Source organism: Lagopus leucura, unplaced genomic scaffold (assembly GCF_019238085.1).
Source record: "Lagopus leucura isolate 7727_CA_CO unplaced genomic scaffold, USGS_WTPT01 Super-Scaffold_100157, whole genome shotgun sequence".
NCBI lineage: Eukaryota > Metazoa > Chordata > Aves > Galliformes > Phasianidae > Lagopus > Lagopus leucura.
The window spans coordinates 4,290,207-4,310,015 of NW_024962334.1; the positions used below are offsets into that span (position 1 = coordinate 4,290,207).

The window sequence follows — 19,809 nt, forward strand, 5'->3', positions numbered from 1 at the left end:
TATTTTCTAGTGAAAAAGATTGCTGGTGACATTCATAGAATCATAGAATTGCTCGGGTTGGAAAAGACCTTTAAGATCATCAAGTCCAACTGCAACCTAACCATACTACCCTAACAGCCCTCCTCTGAGTCACATCCCTGAGCACTGCGTCCAAAGCAGCTTAGAAATAAGTGGATTCTTGAATTATATACTGAAACTCGTGGAGAATATTGCAGAGTAAAGTCTGATTAATGATCTTAAAATCAATTTACATATCTGTGAATTGACAACTTTTGTTGATCTTCGTTAAAATGGAGAAGATTCTTTGTAAACACGATAGTGATTAGGTGCCCTAATAGTGTGCTGTCCCAGCATGCTTAAATGAAGCTGTAACCTGACGTTCTCATTTGAATGAGGTGATTGATAAAGCAGGCAGCAGTAGTGTTACAGCTGGGAATTAACCAGGAGATGAAAGTTAATGGAGTAAATTGATGGATATGCCAAGTCTGATTACTTTCTACTGTAAACTGCTGAGAAGAAGGAAATTCATAGAGTCAAACCAGAATCTAGGGGAAAGTAATTAGATGTTCAGACCAATCAAGCACCATATTGCATGTTATAGATGGTAGGATTATGGGAGCATAGGAAAATGCAGTGAACTTTGAGCTAAAAGATCTTCTGAATGCAAGAAAAAATTCTTATGGTGCCCATGGCAATAAATAACTTCTAAACAACTGTTTTTCCATGGAAAGGTACTAAATTGACAAAATTAATTACTTTGTGATATTCTCCAAGTCTGAGGAGAACAAATTAATAAATTTTGTTTATGTCATAGTTATTGAGAGAAAAGTGCTTGTCCTACAATCTTCTTAGAACAAATTTCACAAACATTTTTGAATATAAACTACTGGTGTATTTCTGCCAAAAAAGAGCCTTTGTTTCAGGTCATTTTTGTAGCACATTAAAAGGGGAGTTTTATTCTAGTGTAGTGCAAAATTGATTTTTATGTATATGACTTGATTCCTTCTGGCTACTGAATCACATATACATAGGGTCATTTTAGTTAATATAGTTATGGAGTATATTACAAATGTGTGTAGAAATATATGTGATGTTTAGTTACACTTTTCATGGTTAGACTACTCTTAATGTCAGTCCATACTATGTAGGATGCTCCTTCAGGTATGTGTTTTGTGCTTCACTGACAAATAGGTACCTTTCTGCAGTGAGACTGCAAAACCAACAGAACACTTCAGTTCTTGGGGCAAACATTTCCTAATGCAGGCTGGCCACTTCGGCAGGTGTGAGCATCAGTGGTTGGTAATGAGTGGTAAGGAAGTGATAATTATTCATTTGCAGATCAGCAGCAAGATTTATATGCAGAAGAGCTTTGGTCTTTCTGGCTTTCTGCTAAGTTGAAAGAGAAGTCTTTGTTGTGTATGCTGATTTTTTATGTTGTAATGTTTTTGGCAAGTCAGTAGTTTACCTTGGTAGAAGGAAAAAGGAATAATTATAGAGGTGCATACAATTAAGACTGTGCAAGATAGGATCTATTAAGAAATTCTTGGCTGGCATGGCAGTCTTGTCCTTCTGAACAGTGAAATAATTGTCTTGATCAACAAGATAAGGGTGAAATCTTGGCCTCATTGAAGTCGCTCGGAGTTTTGCCATTGCGTTAATTTAGCCAGGATCTCATTTATTTCACAGGAGTGTTAGTTATTGTTTTACTTATATTCCTGTAGTAACCTACACACTTAGCAGAATGCAACTGAAATAAACTTTAAAAAATGCATTCAGAGTTGGAATTCACTTGTTCAGGATGGAGTTCCTTCAGTGTTTGGATAGAAACACTGAATAAAGATCTGGAAGGAAAAAGCAAAAAGCAATACAAAATTAGGGATCTATAAAAGCACCGTATGTTTTTCATGCAACTTTGGCACAATTATGGGAATGCTATATTCTTATCTTCATGACAAGTGCAGAGATAGAGTGATAAACAAAATATTCAAATTTCATTAATTCATTCCCCTTAATTCGTGATGAATACTGAGTAGTAAATATTCAACATGTAGTACTAATAACTCTACCAAACCTTTTGCGAGGGCTGACTTCAGCAGCTGCCAAAAACATGAATTTGAAATACATTTTCCTTATTATTTTCATTTTGACTGAAATCTTTAATTGAGGAGAAGCTAGGAATCATGGAGAAGAAAATGCAAACAATTTAAATTTAACTTGTTAATTACAATTGTAGTTTTACTGTACAATTGCATTTAATGCAACTCAACTGCAAATAATGAACTTGATTTCTTACAACATAAGCTGTAACAGACAAGGGCTTGTCATGTTATGGGCACTGAAAAAAAACTCTTGCGTTTAGTTGGTGCACAAAATATACCACAAGTGTTGGAGAGTTCACAGGACTAAATGAATGGTCTGCTGTGAGTACAGTTTCATGTTAGAGAAAGTGCAGATGCTGCTGCAAGACGTATTATATTTCCATAATCAGTGATAGATAATAAGAATTGTTTAACAATCCATATCCTTACATGTGCACTTAAGCTATGGGCAGATCGATAAAAAATCATTAAGCTTGGTGCCAGCTGAAGGCATTATCCTTACAGGCTATTTGGCTACACAACGGAAACTAGATCTGAATTTGAATAACTCCATGTAGACAAATTGTTTTCTAGACAGTGTATTTTTCAATTCCTCTTTTGCTTCTGGATCATTTGCTATGGGAAAACCTATACTCAGCTGATGGAGGTTAATATTTTCAACAAGTTTTTTTTGCCAACGTAGGAAGGAGATGTAGCTGGAGTGTTAATGTAGCTGTTGTAATGCTGCACAGTAACAATGTTTTAATCATTTGAATTTATATTTAATGTTCTTATTTCCAGAGTCTGCCTGTGAAATGGTGGTGTGTATATGTAAAATATTATACATGGGAGTATTCCCAAGTAATTTGTCAAGATAGTATTGTATTGGTCTTTCTGAGATTATTTAATTAACAGGAATTAGAAGTTTTCTATGCTCTGCTCTGCTGTAACTGTTCACTAAAGAATAGTGTGGCAAAGTTGGGGCATTTCTGGTGCTGGTATTATTCTTTGCTAGTTCTCTTTAAGCTTTTCTTTAGCAGTGACATAGAAACATGGTGAAAGAGAAGCCAGAAAGGGAATAATGTGGCTTCTCACACTTTATCCCAACATGTGTAACTTTTGCTGCAAAAGACAGTAAAGCTTAACTTTTAACAGTATCTTAACTTTTAACAGTACCCTGTATGTGCTCCTTCTAAACCTGAATTTGGTATCAAGGAAATATTCCATTTGAGTCATTCGTTGTTTTTCTTTAGCATTGGATATATAGGAGGAAAACTTCAGGAGCAAATGTTAAAATGACTGCTCAGTACAAATAAACTTTCTCAAGCCTTCATAATCCTGTAACATATTGTCATGTACTAGTACAGCGTTGATGGATCTGTTGCATTTTTGATGCTAGTCTGATTTAATAAATATGTAGTAAGGAGGGCAGAAGTCTGCATTTACCTGTAGGGCAATGTTTGAACGTGAAATCATGAACAAAATCTTCAGTTTCTGATCAGGTCAGAATTGTAACGTCTAAAACATGAGCAGAGTGCACACTGAATCCTCGATATAAACTCATTCACTCTTAGGATGGGCTGCTACTGCAGTACTTAGTGTTGTAGACGTGACCAAATTAAATCAAAGGGACAGAGAACACTTCTGTGCTGCTTTGTGATACATATTCTTGGCCTTTGGTCACTCAGTGTATGAAGTTAGTAAGCTTATTTTTACAGGGAAGGAAAAAAAAGAAACCCAAGAAAATACCTGATTTGTTGCAGTCATTTTGAATTGAATTGAATTCCAAAAGAATTGGAATCCAACAGGCCTTCAGTGAGCTTGACTATCCAGTAAATTCTTCATAAGAACACAGGTTGTTGTTGTTCTTCAATGCGAAGGAAAAAATACATGATATTTAGATTTGTTTTTAGAAGTTACTTCCCATCAGGTTTTTCCTTGTAATGAAGAAACTCAGTTCAGGATGAAATTTTATTGATGTTCTCAGAGAGTGAAAGTTGATCTTAAGTGAGGCAAAAATAGTGTATCAGCCAAAAGGATGTCACTGAATTTTCACATGAAATATTTCTGATATCTACCGATATAAAGAGAATAATATTTGCCAGTATTTTTAGTCTATTTGGCTCTAAAATATTTAGATTATCTTCAAATATTGTGCACCCTGTGGGAACTAAGAAGTTGCACGTGGTGTTATTGAACTATTTAGTTAAAATGCACTTTGAAAAGACGGTGCTCTTACAGAAAGCTCATCAGTTGAATGGTCTTTGCATTGTCTCTCCGATTTTTTAATCAGACTTGTTAGTTTCTTTCAAGTGATGTACAAGTAGAGAAGTGGCTAAAGATGAAAGAAACAAGAGCAAGGGGTGTAGCAGTAATAGTACTAGCTTTGTAGGGAAAAATCCTCCAGTTTAAAGCATATCCACATCTACAGGTAGTTAGCTTGATTTAAAATCGGTTTTAGAAAGTAGATGCCAATTTCAAATTATGCTTAACCTGACCTTTCAAACCAAGTAGGGTTTCTAGCTTAGACTTTTTTGTGTCTAGTTCTGTAAAATGGGGTACTGTTATCCTGAGTCTGTATAAACTACACAAAATACGTTTTGGACCTTGGTGAATTCTTTATTGTAGTTAGAAACTAACTGGATTGTTTATGGCTTTTTAAAACAGGCCTATCTTGTTGCAGAAAAGTCTCTGTATTGATAAATCTGTCACTTTAGTGTCACTGAATTTTTCTTGGAAAAAAAATAAGGTTAAAATACTGTTAAGAACATCTCTGAAGTTCTGACATTTCAATTCATTCTGTCCAGTTACAGGCTATGTTTAATATTTTGATTCACATTTTAAATTGCGGTTTTGATCCTGCAATCTTCAGATTGCTTTCTTGCAGCTACTTTGAAGGTGAGCTATAGATTTTTAAATCGTTTTGTTTAATCTCTGCATTATATAGACTGTTAATTTACCGTAAACTTTGTTGAGCATGTAGTAATGTTGTATAAATAAAACAAAATCATGATTGGAAGAGGAAACGGGCTGGGGGCTACCCATATCTTGTAACTTCCACTTGGTACTTCACCAAGTTTCAGGGTATCACAGTTATAAAATCATTTTTTAGAATAAGTAACCTTTTATTCCTATCAGGCTGTAAGGTGATCCTTAAAACCTAGAGGACTGAATAAGAGAATTAAGTAAGAATAACAGATAAAAATAGCTGATTGTGAGAGTCTTTATATTTCATTTGCTCTGTCACTCTATTGATCATGTTGGACAGTAGCAGCAATGTCAACTTTTTTAGATGAAGCAGAACAGTTAATCCTCTGCCTTCCCATGTAGAAAAAGCCACTTTGTTTCAGACATGGCATTTTATTATAAAAACAGACCTTACTTTCACTAAAAAGAGGAGGTGGGATTTGAACACAGTTCTATGGATTCATTGTCTTCTTCTGAACGTAATTCACATTGATGATAAGCAAGCTGAGTCTGAAAAATTCAGTGCCAAGGTTTTCCTGAGTGATTGGGGATTTTGAGGAGCATGGTTTCTTGTATCTTTAATACCATGTGTTTGGTAGAAGGGCCCTTGGCAGTTTTTTAAACTCAGTTCTCTTTGAGGTGCTTCACACGAGGAGCCAAAGGTGCCTTTTTTGTTTCAGGCATACAAAACTTGTGTGATGATTGCCATTACCAGTTTTATTTCCTGTCTGTTGGTCTTAGACCTGCCAAAGCAATGATGTTTGCTTCTGACTTCTGCACAGAAGCAAAGAGCTCAGATTTTGTCACAACTTGGTAATGCTGGGCATCCTCATGATTTCATCCTAAAAATCAATTCCAGAGATTTTAGGATTCTAGAGGGTTGAGCTAACTTGTGATAACACTTGAATTGACTTGGTCAGTAGCAAATATGGTAAATAAAGTATTAAATACTAATGGAATTAAAGTAAATTATGTATGGTTCTTATTGCAGTATTGGAGCAGAGATATTTTATTATCATTTGATTCATTTCTAGCCGCTAGTATAACTAATTGAAATCATAGAGTTGATCATTAAGTAAAAGTGAAGTATCTACTAGTATAGAGAAATATAACGACACTGAGGTCTTGCATGCTATTGACAAATCTAGGATTTGAGTACTATTTACAATACACAAAAACAATGTGCTGTTTCTGATATATCCAACAGAAAAGCAAGCTTTTCCAGTTCAAGCTAGAAGAGGGGAGATTTGGATATAAGTTTTAATGGTAAGGGTGATGAAGCACTGGAACAGGTTGCCAGAGAGGTGGTGGGTGCCTCTGTCTCTGGAAACATTCCAGGGCTAGATGGGGCTCTGAGCAACCTGAGCTGGCTATAGGTGTTTCTGTTGATTGCAGGGGAGTTGAACTGGAAGATCTTTAAAGGTCCCTTCCAAATAAAACAATTCTATGATTTGCTGGTTTCTATTGTGGAAGGAAACTTTTGCATTGTAAAAAGGAGAACACTATTTTTCTCTTTTCAGTGCCCTGATTTTCTAGGCTTCTTCAGAAGTGCTCAAAGGCTCTGTGTGCTGTTTAACTTGGCATGATAAATGTTTGTAGGGTTTATTTCAAGTAGTATTAAAGGTAAATGCTTGTATTCATAGTTTTTTTCATTAATGTGCTGCTTATTTCTAAGCAGTATCTGGAGATGCAGAATAACAGAGACCAACTTATTATTCTCAAAACAAACAAACAAACAAACAAAAAAACCATCAATTACTTGCATTTAATTTTGCAACCTGAATTTTGGTGTTTTGTAATCAGACATCTCTCCAAACATAAATTCAGAAGTTTACTCACCAAATACTTTTGGGAATCAAAATTGACAGAACTAGAATTTTCAGGTGTCTTGCAGTATTACTGTTGGTTTATTTAATTAAATATTTTTCAATGATAATTTTGTTCCCAGAATCATTGCAGTTTTTATTTTCCAGTGTGAACTGACAGTTTATAAAACTGAATGAAGGCAAACAGCCTACTTTGTTCACAGCGCGTCATATTCATTTTGAATTCTGTAGTCAAATATGAGTAGATAAATTGATAATGCCTATTCATTGATATTCTCATGATCAGATAACTAGTCACAGATCAGATAATAGGATAGTTATGGATTTATCAATTAGTAGTCTGTATTCTGTTTCATCCTGTGTTCTTTGTATCTTCAGTGTTATGGAGTTGGGGAGGACAGAAGAAAATGTCCAAGTTCACAAGCTCCATCTCTGTGTTAGATAGGGTAATTTAAGGCCATTTGTAAATGCAGTTTATCACCTCGCAGTTCATGTTCGGGGGCTGTTCAGAACCTTTGCTCACTCTGTTGATAGACTAAAAGGTCATAATTAATTTCTGATTATTTTTTATTTCTTGTTCCTAGAGCGTCTTTTATTTCACCAGACACTAAGGATTGCTGTCCTAATTTCTGTTGGTAAAAATCATTCCATTCCATTTTAATCCTCTTAGCTAAGCAAGGTTGGTCCTCTGCTTTGTATTTCCATAAGTTAGATTATTCCTATTTTATCTTAGTAACTTTCAACTGGATTTTTTCAGGTTTATTTAATCTATGATGAGCATGGCAACACGAATTGAACACAGATGTCTCACTGGTACCTTGTTCAATATAACTACTTTCTTGAGTGTTTTTTGGAACATTCACAGGTGGATTTCAGCGATGCATTCATCTTTTTCATGGTTGTTACACTGGAACCATTTTTTCTTTCTCTTGCCATCCTGTGACTACTTCAGCGGCTATTGTACCTTCTTTCATTTCCATGACATCACTGTTTTTGATAATATCAATTCTTTTCCTTGCTCTTGCAATTGGTATTGCAATCTTATCCTTCTGGACTGTGGCTTAGTTTGATGTTTTGTCTGTTAAACTGTTTTTAATACATTTCCAAATTGACTAGTGCTGCAAACTAGTCCACCACATTGCTGCTGTGAAGTATTACCTTATTGCTTTAACTGTGCCAGTTGATTCCCAATTACTATTCAGTTGTCTTCTGTCATCCACGGTCTGTATGATATCATATCTCTTATCAGTAGTTTTTGTTTCTGTATTCTTGTCCTTGTTTGTTCCTCCAAAGAAGTCATAGAATACACACCTTGAAAATCTTGTGGTATGGTTGTGTCACAGAACACATGAAAACATTCCTAAGTTATGAAAATGCAAGCAAACTGTAAATCCACAAACAGATTGCAGTTGAACTTGATGATCTTTAAGGTTTTTCCCAACCTGAGCAATTCTGTGATTCCATGATTTGCTGTTTTTTCAACTTCTGCCTCCAGGGAACGAGGCCACATTCTTTCTTCAGTAGTAAGATCAAAATTTGTGTGTGCTTATATACATACATGCAAATGTACAGCATCTGTGTGTCTGCATACATCTTCCCTTTGGAGAATGTCCTCTGGGTGCTTCGGAAATATAGCAGTGTTTCAAATGAGAATAGGATAAATGCATCTGTCTGAACCTTTTAGATTTCTGAGTGCCAGAAGGGTTTGGTATCAAGATAGCAACAGTCAATTCTAGTCTTTCTGCTTCCACTATACACTGAAGAAAAGACAGTGACTACATAAAGACAGTGTTGTGAACATTCTTACAAGCATGCTCTGGACTTCCCAGCTGTTTCAGCAGCTGTGTGAACATTCGCTTTCCAGAGTTCTCTTGGAATGTATTGTCAGATAGAAACCAGAACTGGCAGTAGAAATTAATTAGAATACTCATTAAGAATAAGAAAATAGGGGAAGTGTTCATCAAAGGCAACATAACCTATTTAATTTTTTTAATGAAAGTTAGTTTAAAAAACCCTCACAATTTTAAATATCCAGTAGCCTCCTCACCACTGTGCGTTACTGAAACAATGAAATAAATAAAGCCTCCATAGAAGTCTCAATGAAAACAAAATGTTTGATATAAAATGCTTTATACAATCCACATGTGCATGCACATTTTCTTGTGACACAAAATAAATTTATGTATGTATTTAAAACAGACGAACCAAGCCAAAGCCAATAATGACAGAGCTCTCGCACGTTCATGCTCTTGCTCCCAAAAAGGTAAATGAAAAATGTTGTCCCTGAAAGTGTGTGGAAGACAGTATGTCCTAAGACTTCTGCTGCTGCAGTATTTAAGCATTTTGAAGAAATAAACCTGTACCGTTACACTAAATGGAAGCTGCAGTTAGCAGTACATTGAATGCAGGGAAGAGGCCACAAACTCCAATCAAAAACAAAATGCCAGGTGTTATGTCAGGCACCATGAAACCTAAAAATAGGATTATTTTTTTTGTTACGGTGTTTGTTAAGAGTTGATCTCCCCCTTGAAAACTTACTGTTGTAAAGTGATTTTTTTTATGGTGTTACATGAAGGCAGATGAAAGTCCTCCAAATGCTACACAGCTCAGTGATAACTACCTCTCCCAGCACACACCAGAACACAGCATGTTTTTCAGCTGGTCTGTGCTCATTAATTGAATAGGAAGTTGGAAGACAGAACAGATTTATGTGACTGAAGCACAACTGGAATCATTCATCCTTTGTTCCTAGTGAGTAACAAATTACGTTTGATATACGTTGACTGGCCTTATACAGTTTAGTGTTATTGCATTCTTAGACCTGTACTATTAAGAGTACTACTGAATGTTAATTTTGATTGTGTTCTTGGCTGAATGTCCAATAATGCTTTTTTAATGAAAACAGCTGCTAGATCTGTGCTTAGCAATGTGTTTTCCCAGTGCCATTCATATTACTTGCATACCACATGCACTGAACCTCATTCTGGAATAATGGCCAGGACAAATCTGATGATTATAAACAGCATATTTCTCCTGTAAAAAGGTGGTACTGCCTCGAAGTACCCTGAACTTCCTTAGTCAAGATTTTATGGATTCAGATGTGTTCAAGATATTAGAACACGCTGTGAGCTCAAGAAGAAGTCACACATGGTTGTTGCATGTTATCTGTGCATAGCTCTTAATGCAAATAGTAGCAATTGCAACACCAGTGCAACATACTACAAGACAAACGATAGAATTTATGAACTACGTCTTTAAGAAACATTTCAGTAAAACAAGGGTAAAGCTGAACACCAACCCAGTGTGTTTCTGTCATTGAAAATATATTTGGTGATCTATGGTGACCTTGGATTGCATACTCCGTTACTATGATTTTTCATTAATTTATTACTTTGGTGGAATGCAAGACAGAAATACTTTCCATCGTTATATTGATGCTGGTTAAGTCAACCCAGGCACAAAGAGCAACAATAGAGTTTTGTGACTAAACAATTGTAGCCACACTATTGGATTTAAATGCTTTGTCCTGAAATCTGTAGCTGATTAATTAGTGAGTCTACATTTTGCTAGCAAATGCTTGAACTGAATCAGAGTTGTTTCTGCACTGTGAAGTGCAACTGTGCATTCATTATCAGTGAGACACATGTAAAAAAAAAATCCTTCTTCCTCTCCTTTCTATTTCTTTACTTTTTCTCCTTACAGATTGAGTATATTTCACTGAATCATGTGTGAATGAATATTCCCTGGATCTTATAGTCTCAAATATCTAACAATTGCTACTATAGATGATATTGTTCTATCTTAATTCTGGGAAGCAGCAGTACAACTACCTGGGTACAAAGCTTGCAGCAGTGTTTACCTAAACCAAATGACTACTTTCTGATGAGCAGATCCCCACTCCCCCCTAAATTTACAGGACTGAAATAAATGTAGTTAGTTTTTTAGAGCAAAGAATCTATAATGCTTTAGGTTGCATTTTTAGTGTACACGTCCTCAAAAGAATCAACAGAGTCTGATTTTACTTGCAGTTTTGGAATCTCTGTGAACTTATGTTTGTGTTTAGATTATCTCTGTTGTTGCAAAGGCATGCACGTAAAAGAAAGACCTGCTAATGACTGAGCTTCTGAGCTGTCTGCTCGTATTTTGAATCTCTTACTGTTGAAGCATTTTTTTCTTCTTTCTGTAGCCTCCTGTGAAAGAGTTAATTTCAGAGGAAAATGGAAACTTTATGAATAGTTTAGTTTGTGATTGTGAAGAGAAAGAGGAAGCTCAAATGGTCTTACCCTCAAAGTACCTTTTCATTCTTTAGATGTATACTACTTCTGTTTTCCTGTTTTTAAACTTTTGGAGCCATATTAAAATGTGTAAAAACATGATGATAGGAACCTGTAGGAAAACTGTTAGTACTTTGGGTTTTTTTTCAGTATGCATTATGTTTATGTTTCCTTTGGGTGTGGGTGTCTTTTTCCAACTTAAGAACCAAACGTGTCACAAAAACAGACGTAGAGAAAATAAACAAGAGAAGTTTCATTTCCTTTGGTGTACAAAGTTCATAATTCGCTTCGCAGTAATTTTATGCAAGTTGTACCTTATCAAACAGTTCTGCTGACCACAGCTTTCTTCTTGGATTTATCACAACTGATAAAAGATCTGTGATGTCAGAGAAGAATTTAGCTACACAAAAAAGGGGGAAAGAGTGGGTCAAATGTAATATTGTATTCTAGATGTTATTCCTGCCAACAATTAATGGGGAAATTCATATTATGAGGCACTGTTTACAGACTGACATCTGGAGAACTTCTTAACTTGGATCATTTCCAGCCTGTAGATTTATGTACTATTCTTGCTTCCCCCCACCTTTTCCTTAAATATTTCACTTTTCTACTTTGTACCATTCGCTTAATTATCAATGAACGTGAAAAATTCTGCTGCTGTGACTTCTAGGACTCCAGATAGATCAAAATGCTTGCTAAAATAGGTATTCTGTGGCTGCCTTTGGAAATGCATGCAAAGATATACAAGAATTCAGACTGATTTCTTTGACTTGAAGTAAAAATTCTGTTGGCCTCTGACCAAAGAAAGCAGGATAGATAACTGCAGTAGAACCCCTGCACAATGTATTTCAAAAGAGCTTAGAGTCCTCATGGGCAAGATTTTTTTCAAGCTACTGGCACCTGTCTTTCTGAGTATTTTTACTAAATGATGGTCTACAGTGGTGTAAAGATTATGTTTGCTAGATGCAATCTAGCAAAGATCTATTTGTACTTCATCCAGTTTCCTATCTATCCGAGTGAAAGTTTAACACTTTCTCTTGTTTTTATTTCTCTAGAATGACAATTGCCTTATTATGGTCCTCACTTTTTCCTGTGGAGAATCGTAGCATGTTGTCAAGTGTATCCATTTATATCATGAGGATGGGTACCTGTGCCAAGTGGATCAAGAAAATTGAAATAGCCATGAGTTCCTTTGGAAGAAGCAGACACAACTTAGTTTGTTTTTTTTTTCTGCAGGTTGATGTGGATGAGGGTTCAGTCATTTTACCTAGCCTTGGGTATGGAAACAGTCTAAGGGATATAGTTCAGCAGATGCCACTAGTTCCTTCAGTTATAAACTAATATTGGAAGAGAAGGACATCATCAAAAGCAGTAGCATGGTGACCATGGTCATGTAAGCTTCATTGCCACAAAAGGTCACCACCTATTTCTTTCATTTAAATAATTATTGGAGTAAGAATCCTGGATGAAGTGCAGGCCCCCCGAACACTGTCCTCAGCACAATGAATAGATTTCTGAAGCAATGGTGTGTATAAGACAAATCATATATGAAAGTTATCAGTATCCTTGTAGAAATATGAAATAATTACTACTCATAATACTGAAAATTGTGATGTTACTGTTATTCTGTGTGCTCTGCTTGGACTTTTCTTTATATGTAAAATCATCTGTGGATTGGTAACATTTGAATCCTGACTATTTTCTGTCAACAAATGAAAGCTATGGATAAGGTGAATTTTGCTTTTAATTTTAGTACATTCTGATAGTATCTGTTGACAAGGAAATCTTAACAAATTTAAGTAGTGTTATACCTAAGGGCAAATAGACCTTTTCCAACTCTTATTCAGTTGCTATCACAGTTGATGACTAATGAAATACTTTGGCATCAAAAGTTGTCAATTCTCAAGGCCATGTAAGTTACAGAATTTCAGACTTCAGGAGACTTTAAAAGTCTATTTCCGTGTAGAAATCCAATAGACACCAACTAACTGAATGAATTTTCACTCATAATGTTAAAAGTTTTATAAAATCTTTTAAAATGTGTTTTGCCATTCTTAATAGTTCCCTTGTGGAAGAGACCTTAATTTTGTATCCCATGTTTACAGATTTCTGTTTAACAGGGTAGATTTTATCTGGAGAATGAAAAATACTTAAATACTTTCAATTTAATCAAATCTGAGTTTACAGTTTAGTCATAATTTGCAAATGGGAACAGAAGTATTAATTTACTGATGTTTGTTTTCATTTAGGATGTAGGTAGGTTTATATTTTATGCTGTGCCCCACTGCTGTGGTATTTTAACACGGCAACATTTTTCTCATTTCCCATTTTCTCCTTCAGCTTCATAGCAGGAACCCTAAATAGCTGAAGCTATCATGGGTAATGTACACTGTTGATACATTAACACCTAACCGTCCTTTCAAACAGAAGAGATTGGCTTGCTCTAGTTCAAATGCAAATCCATAACGTGTCCTACAGTTTCTGTCAGGGTGTATCTGGAATACAGTAGCTTATGTCTTCCTTGGAAATAAAGGATGCTGTGTCAGTTCTTCAGTTGGTAGGAATGAGTTCCTTCACAGTATTCAGTGGAGCTGCCATGCTCTACCCTAGCTAGGCACATTTCTGCAGGACTTTGTGTGTTGCCAGTGCTTCTGAAACTACTTGGGTAGCTGCACCTCTCCTTCTTGAGGGTGCAGTGTTATTTTTCACAGTCGTGTTATTAGGTTATTAGGTTATTTATTTATGTAAGGAGAGAACACCCGTGATGTGCTGTTTGTAAATGTGTGCTTTCAGAATGCAGTAAATAGGTACATGCATTTGTGTACCTGTTAGTAGTGGTTCTTTGAAAGAAATGCAAACTTATGTCCTGGAGCAACAAAATATTTAAGTAAGAGCTAAATTTGAAAGCAGGTGACCATTTGTCTAGGATCATTAATAGAGCATCTACTGTACTGTACTGGATTTTAGTTTGGGTGTTAGTTTGAAATTGCTGGGCAGAGGTTTGGGCTTCAACAAGAACTGCCCAGAATAGCTGAAGGTAAAATATAGAAATATTAATCACATGAGAAAAAGTGGCATTCAAGCAGGGCTGAAAAAGTAATACTTCAAAATGCTTCTTCCTGCTTTGAGATCTTAAAAGGTCACAATTGTGACAAGCTTAACACGCAGACTGAATCAGCGAAGGATTTGTTGTAAGGCTGTGGCTTTTGCTGTGGAACATCAATACATTCTCCAAAGTCTTGATCACAGCCTTTTGGAAAAATAAAATCATTATTCTGCTCCATTGAAAGCTACCACAGCTGCCTTCAGGTATTATTACTAGTAGGTTGTCCCCCTTTTCATATTTTAAACATAAGCATTTAAAGTCATTGTGCTCTCTGATGAACTACTAAGAAAAGCAATATTGCAAAATTCAAATAATCCATTATGTCCTGCATCCTAAAATCTCTAACGAGGAAGGCACTGAAGTGTAATCATACAGTGAAAGTGTCCCTGTTTTCCTCTCTCTAGCATGAGGTAATTAAAAATACTTTATTTAAAAAACCCATCCAAAAAAATATCATCGTATGTAATTCTCTGTGGCAAGCTAACAATCTTTGTAAGGTTTGTTGACTTTGTAAAGTTATTTCACTCGCATAAAATTACTTGTATTACAGATCTAGCTCCCAATAGTCTGATCTTTAACATGAACCATATTATTTCCAGCTTTTATGTGGAACCAGTTTTAAGTAATCTGTAGGCTTAATCCGTTCAAACTTTTTTTTAAACTAACATAAGCGGTAGGGAGAAGTCATTAAGGCATAACCAGTGTTCTGAACAATGGTAGTGGTTTTCTTTCACCTCACAGAACTTTCTTTTTTCTTTTTAAAGTTAAGGTTCTTTCAGTTCTTGGGATTTCGTGTCAGTTAATTTATCGCCTCTTTTCCTCAAGTGTGCACTGGTGAGTTTGTTTCATTACAAAAACACCACATGAAGGTCCTTCCCTTTTCTACTAGGTGGCTGTGCTACAATCCCAGAGTCTGACTTAGAGGAACGCGCAGTTGTACCGGGCTCCACAGCAGTGTTCTCCCATCACAAGCACACTGCAAAGCAGAAATCCAGCCCTGGTAAGAAAAGAGAAATTACTTTGTTTTGCTCAGAGATAAGTAGCTTGTCTTTTCAGAGTGTTTGCGGATCCGTAAAACTAGTGACATATATTTCAGGATTTGTTGGCATAACTGTCAAATTTTCTGTTTAATAGTGCAACATATAGGATCCTGAATTTGTTCAGTTACTTCAATTAAGAATCAGTGAATTGCAGAAATCAATCTTTGAGTTAAATAGCTTCACAGTTGAGAAGTTTTGTGCCACATACTATTTGAGATTCTTCATGATTTTGTTCATAACCTTTTTGAGAGAGGCAAAATGGAACCGAGGACATTTTGGTGTAATAAAGGATTTTTTTTTCTGCAGTATGGTGGTTAGACTTTATGCCAGCTGATTAAAACATAGTCATTACTTATCTTTTGTGGGAAGACTTACTAGAATTTCAGAAAAATATTATTGGATATAATAAAATTATAATGGCTATAAAATATGCTGCATATGGTGATGACACATTTTCTGGAAAGACTTCATGCTGCCGGGAACTGTGATATAGTGTTAACATATTTTAAGAGCAGAACTGTAAAGTAAGGCATTGCAGTTTAATAAAGTGCCTGCTAAGCTCTCAGCCTTAGACTACAGCAATTTCCCATACTGTTTACTAAGTTGTACCTTCTCTTTTTTCCCCTTGCTGTATATTATATCTTCCCGATTTTCCCTGTGATATTTGATTTTAAATGCATTTCAGTGTTAATCGTAAATCAGTTACATTCAATAGAAGTGTCTGTTGAAGTCAAGAATAGGAAAAAATGTAGAGGTTGCACGTATCAATATTCAGACATAGATTACTGGAATTTCCCCACGCATCTGCAGAAAACTATTATTTCTTTGTAGTGCATCCAACTTCTTGTTTACCTGGCTAATTCTTGCACGTGAGTGCAAGATAGGGATGTAACTGAAACACAGAGCTTAATGTGATAGCAGAGTTTACCTGAGCAACGGGTGAAAGATGCCTTCTGCAGCAACGTATGAAGGCTGCTCTGAAAATAACACCTTCTGTTTTATTATGTTGGCCCACAAAACCAGAGGCAGATTTTGGTGGTATGGGAGTAGAGATTGAACCTACCCACCAATAACCTGTTACATGTTGTTGCTGTGTGAAAGATGGCAGTAGAGGGGTGGACCAAACGGGGTCTATGAAACAAGTGCATGCCATTAATTTCTCCACGTGGAAAAAAATTTGTACCCGTTGACATTCGTTGATGCTTGCTTGAATATTTGTGAAGACCAGTCAGTGGATGTGGGCACTGTGTGGGTGATGCATTTCAGCAGTGGTGACAGCAACGGTGGGTCTAGATAGGGACACTGGTGCAGATTTTGACATGCACGCTACACAGGCTCTTTGTTCATGGCTGGCAAAAATGCATAGCTAGTGGTGGTGACTGTTGAAAAACAGTATTTTGTAGTTGAGAAATTACTCTGTGGAATAGTGTTATTGTGCTCTTTGCTGTATTGCCATGATAGTAAATAGGAGGCATTACTTTCACTTGATATTCCATAGAGTAACTTAAAACTCCAGAATCTGGTCACTAAAACAAGCTGACACATCCAATGAAGGCCTAGTACTCTGACTTCTCCAGACTGCTAATTACTTGCAGTCCACCTGGATTTCAGGTCAGAACAAGCTGTCTAAGTTGAAATGTGTATTGCTTAACCTTTGCCACATACATTAAGTACTGTCCTAGTAATGGAGAAGTGTATCATCTTCATTATATAGGAGGCAGTCTTGATAAAATCCTGATTTGAGGCAGCTACACTAAAAAATCAGGCACATTTGGCAGGCGTTCCCTCTTCTTTGTCTGATGCTCCAATTTTTCTGATCAAGCGTGTGAGGCAATAATTTAGAGACTGTTTCTGTGTTCTTCAGGAGATAGCATTCTGTGCTGAAATAACCTCATCGCTAATAAAGCATCATGAAGGGAAAAGGGTAGAAATGTGTTAATGAACTCCAGAAACAGTGGCGTGTTGACCTGTGTATCCCACTGTAGAACTTAGCCTGTGATTTACAGAAAAAAAAAAAAAAAGAGACTTCCATCACACAACTGACTGTTGTTGCTTTGTAACTTCCTGTAAAAGGCAGAATGAAAATTTTGAAAGCTTTAAACAAGTCTTTAGGTTTACAGCCTTGTGCTGTACCAATGAATTAAATTCATTCACAGTAAGAATGACTGCCATCTGCCAGTTAGTGCTGCGATGTAGAGGGAACCTGGAATATTTGCCACTGAGCTGTCTGGAAATTCTAATTGCTACAAGTGTAAGAGCCAAGGGAGCTACTTAACCCATAAGGTAACACTAGGCATGAAATCACAGTATTGCAGTGTTTTTCTATACATGATATTTTTGGCCTGAGTTCTTGCTCAGACACCAGAGACTGCAGCATGGTGAATATGCTATGCCCTCAAAGGATATTTGTTATCTTCTGTATGCATGACTTTTCATTTCATTTAGCTATGCTCAACCAGTAAGAGAAAAAGAAGGAGAGAAAGTAAAATAAAAATTCTTTTTCTTGGTAGATCTTTCATTTTCCGAGGGAGGCGGTTATAAGCTGAGAAGTTTTGTTTTCTTCTTGTAGATGGTATTTAATTATTTGTACAAGGGTAGTTCTATTGCAGTGCAAAATTGATGCTGGCCAGGCTCCTGTATTTACCTAATGCACTTCATGGGGCTGTGTCAGTTCAGCTGATATGCTTTTTGTGAACCTGGACACGGTGGTGGAGACAGTGTGGCTGTATTTGCTGTCAGGTGGTGGAGGTCTCCTGAGTGGACGCACAGGCCCTTGTGGTGCCTTGAAGCTGAGAGAAGGAGAAGGCTGTGGAACATGGCATTCTTTAGTCTGGAAAAGAGGAGGCTCAAGGGAGACTTCATCACTTTCTACAGGTACCTGAAATGAGGTTGTAGAGAGCTGGAAGTTGGCTTATTCTCCCAGGTAATCAGCGATAGGTTGAGAGGAAATGGCCTCAAGCTGTGCTAGGGGAGGTTCAGGTTGGATATTAGGAAAATCTTCTCAGAAAGAGTGGTGATGCATTGGAGTGGGCTGCCCAGGGAGTGGTGGAGTCACTGTCCCTGGAGGTATTCAAGAAATGTGTAAATGTGGTACTTAGGGACGTGGTTTAGTGGGCAATATTGTTGGTAGGTGGACAGTTGGACTAGATGACCTTAAAGGTCTTTTCCAATCTCTATGATTCTGTGATTTGATACCACCGAGCAGGAAATATGAAAAGAAATCTCTCTAGCAATAGATATGCATTCATAGATGAAGATGTAAATCAAAGGAATAAAATGAGTCCATCAAGTTGGAGTGTTCCTATGAATTCTATCGGTCACTGGAGAACATCATTGCTCAAGCTGGTAGACTATCATCCATCTCAAACTAGTGGGAAGTGTAGTTATGTACTCGCTCCATCTGGTGCCGGACCAAATCTTAGCAGCACAATTCTGTACAGGTTAAAATCTATTAACACTTATACACAATGTAGGGCAAAAGAGTAGTGTAGCTGCCTCGGTAGGAACACCTGTATTTTATCATGAGAAAAAAGGATGAACTCTGATTTCTCCCACTGATACACTGTGCTAGATTACAACAAAACAAGCAGTTTTCAGTAGCAATAGAAAAGCAAAGCGGAACAACGTGTCTTATCTACTGAAAAGAAACGTAGTGCTTGAATTGCAAATTGTCTCACCAGGAAGTATTGAGGTTCCTCATTGAGAAAGTAACAAGAATGCTCTCCGAGGAGCTGTACTGCAACTTCCCAGCTTGTAGTTAAATAGAAAAGTGCTGTTGAGGAGGTTGGAACACAGAGGAGAAATGTCAAGAGGAAATGTCAACAAGAAGAGGAATCGCAAATTCAGTACCAGGCTGAGATCTCTTTCAATGTATTTGCAGTATTACTGCTGCGATGACTGCTTGCGTGGACAATTTTTCAGTTGGCCTTGAAGTGGCTAACTCCATTAGAGCCAGCAAGCTACCTGTGATAGAATGGCACGGAACCCTGGCAGCTGAACTTGCCAAAATTCTTAATAAATACCATTTGGTTTACATTGAATTGGCCTATTGTCGCTAATAAATATCTCATCTTGCTGATCTCTTGCCATTGAGATGTGTGTGATGTACAGAGTTGGGTGGCAGTCAGTGAGTTATATAGCATGCTCTTTGTGCATCTGAGAATTTTAAAAAACCTTTTGAATTTAATGAACAAATGAAGTGAACAAGACCTAGGAAAGAGGTTGCCACCTTATATATGTTGTGTGAACTATGCAAAGAACTCTAGAAACTAAGACCTGAAAGGCTGTGCTGTGCTATGAGGACATATGCCATAGGGTTGCATCCAGCCACCTGGATGCTATCTAGTGCAAAATATTACATTAAGACTTTCCAGGGAGCTGCTAAATGTGTCAGTGAAACTTTAGCCTTAGTTGGAATGACTACTTTAAACAGCAGAAAATGAAGTCTAATAGCCATGCTGCAAGTCTGTGCAAGGACAGAAAGAACAATTCTAGTCCAATCAGATTATCTTTAGAGAA

The 19,809-nt window shown here is 36.7% G+C and overlaps 1 protein-coding gene across 1 annotated transcript in view; it reads left to right on the forward strand.

The window, feature by feature from the left end:
* BBS9 (Bardet-Biedl syndrome 9) overlaps positions 1-19,809 on the forward strand; it is a 273,671-nt gene that overhangs the window by 147,372 nt on the left and 106,490 nt on the right. The window contains exon 22 of the mRNA XM_042888262.1: positions 15,141-15,251. Within this exon, the coding sequence (XP_042744196.1) occupies positions 15,141-15,251 (111 nt within the window). The remainder of the gene's footprint in view (positions 1-15,140; positions 15,252-19,809) is intronic.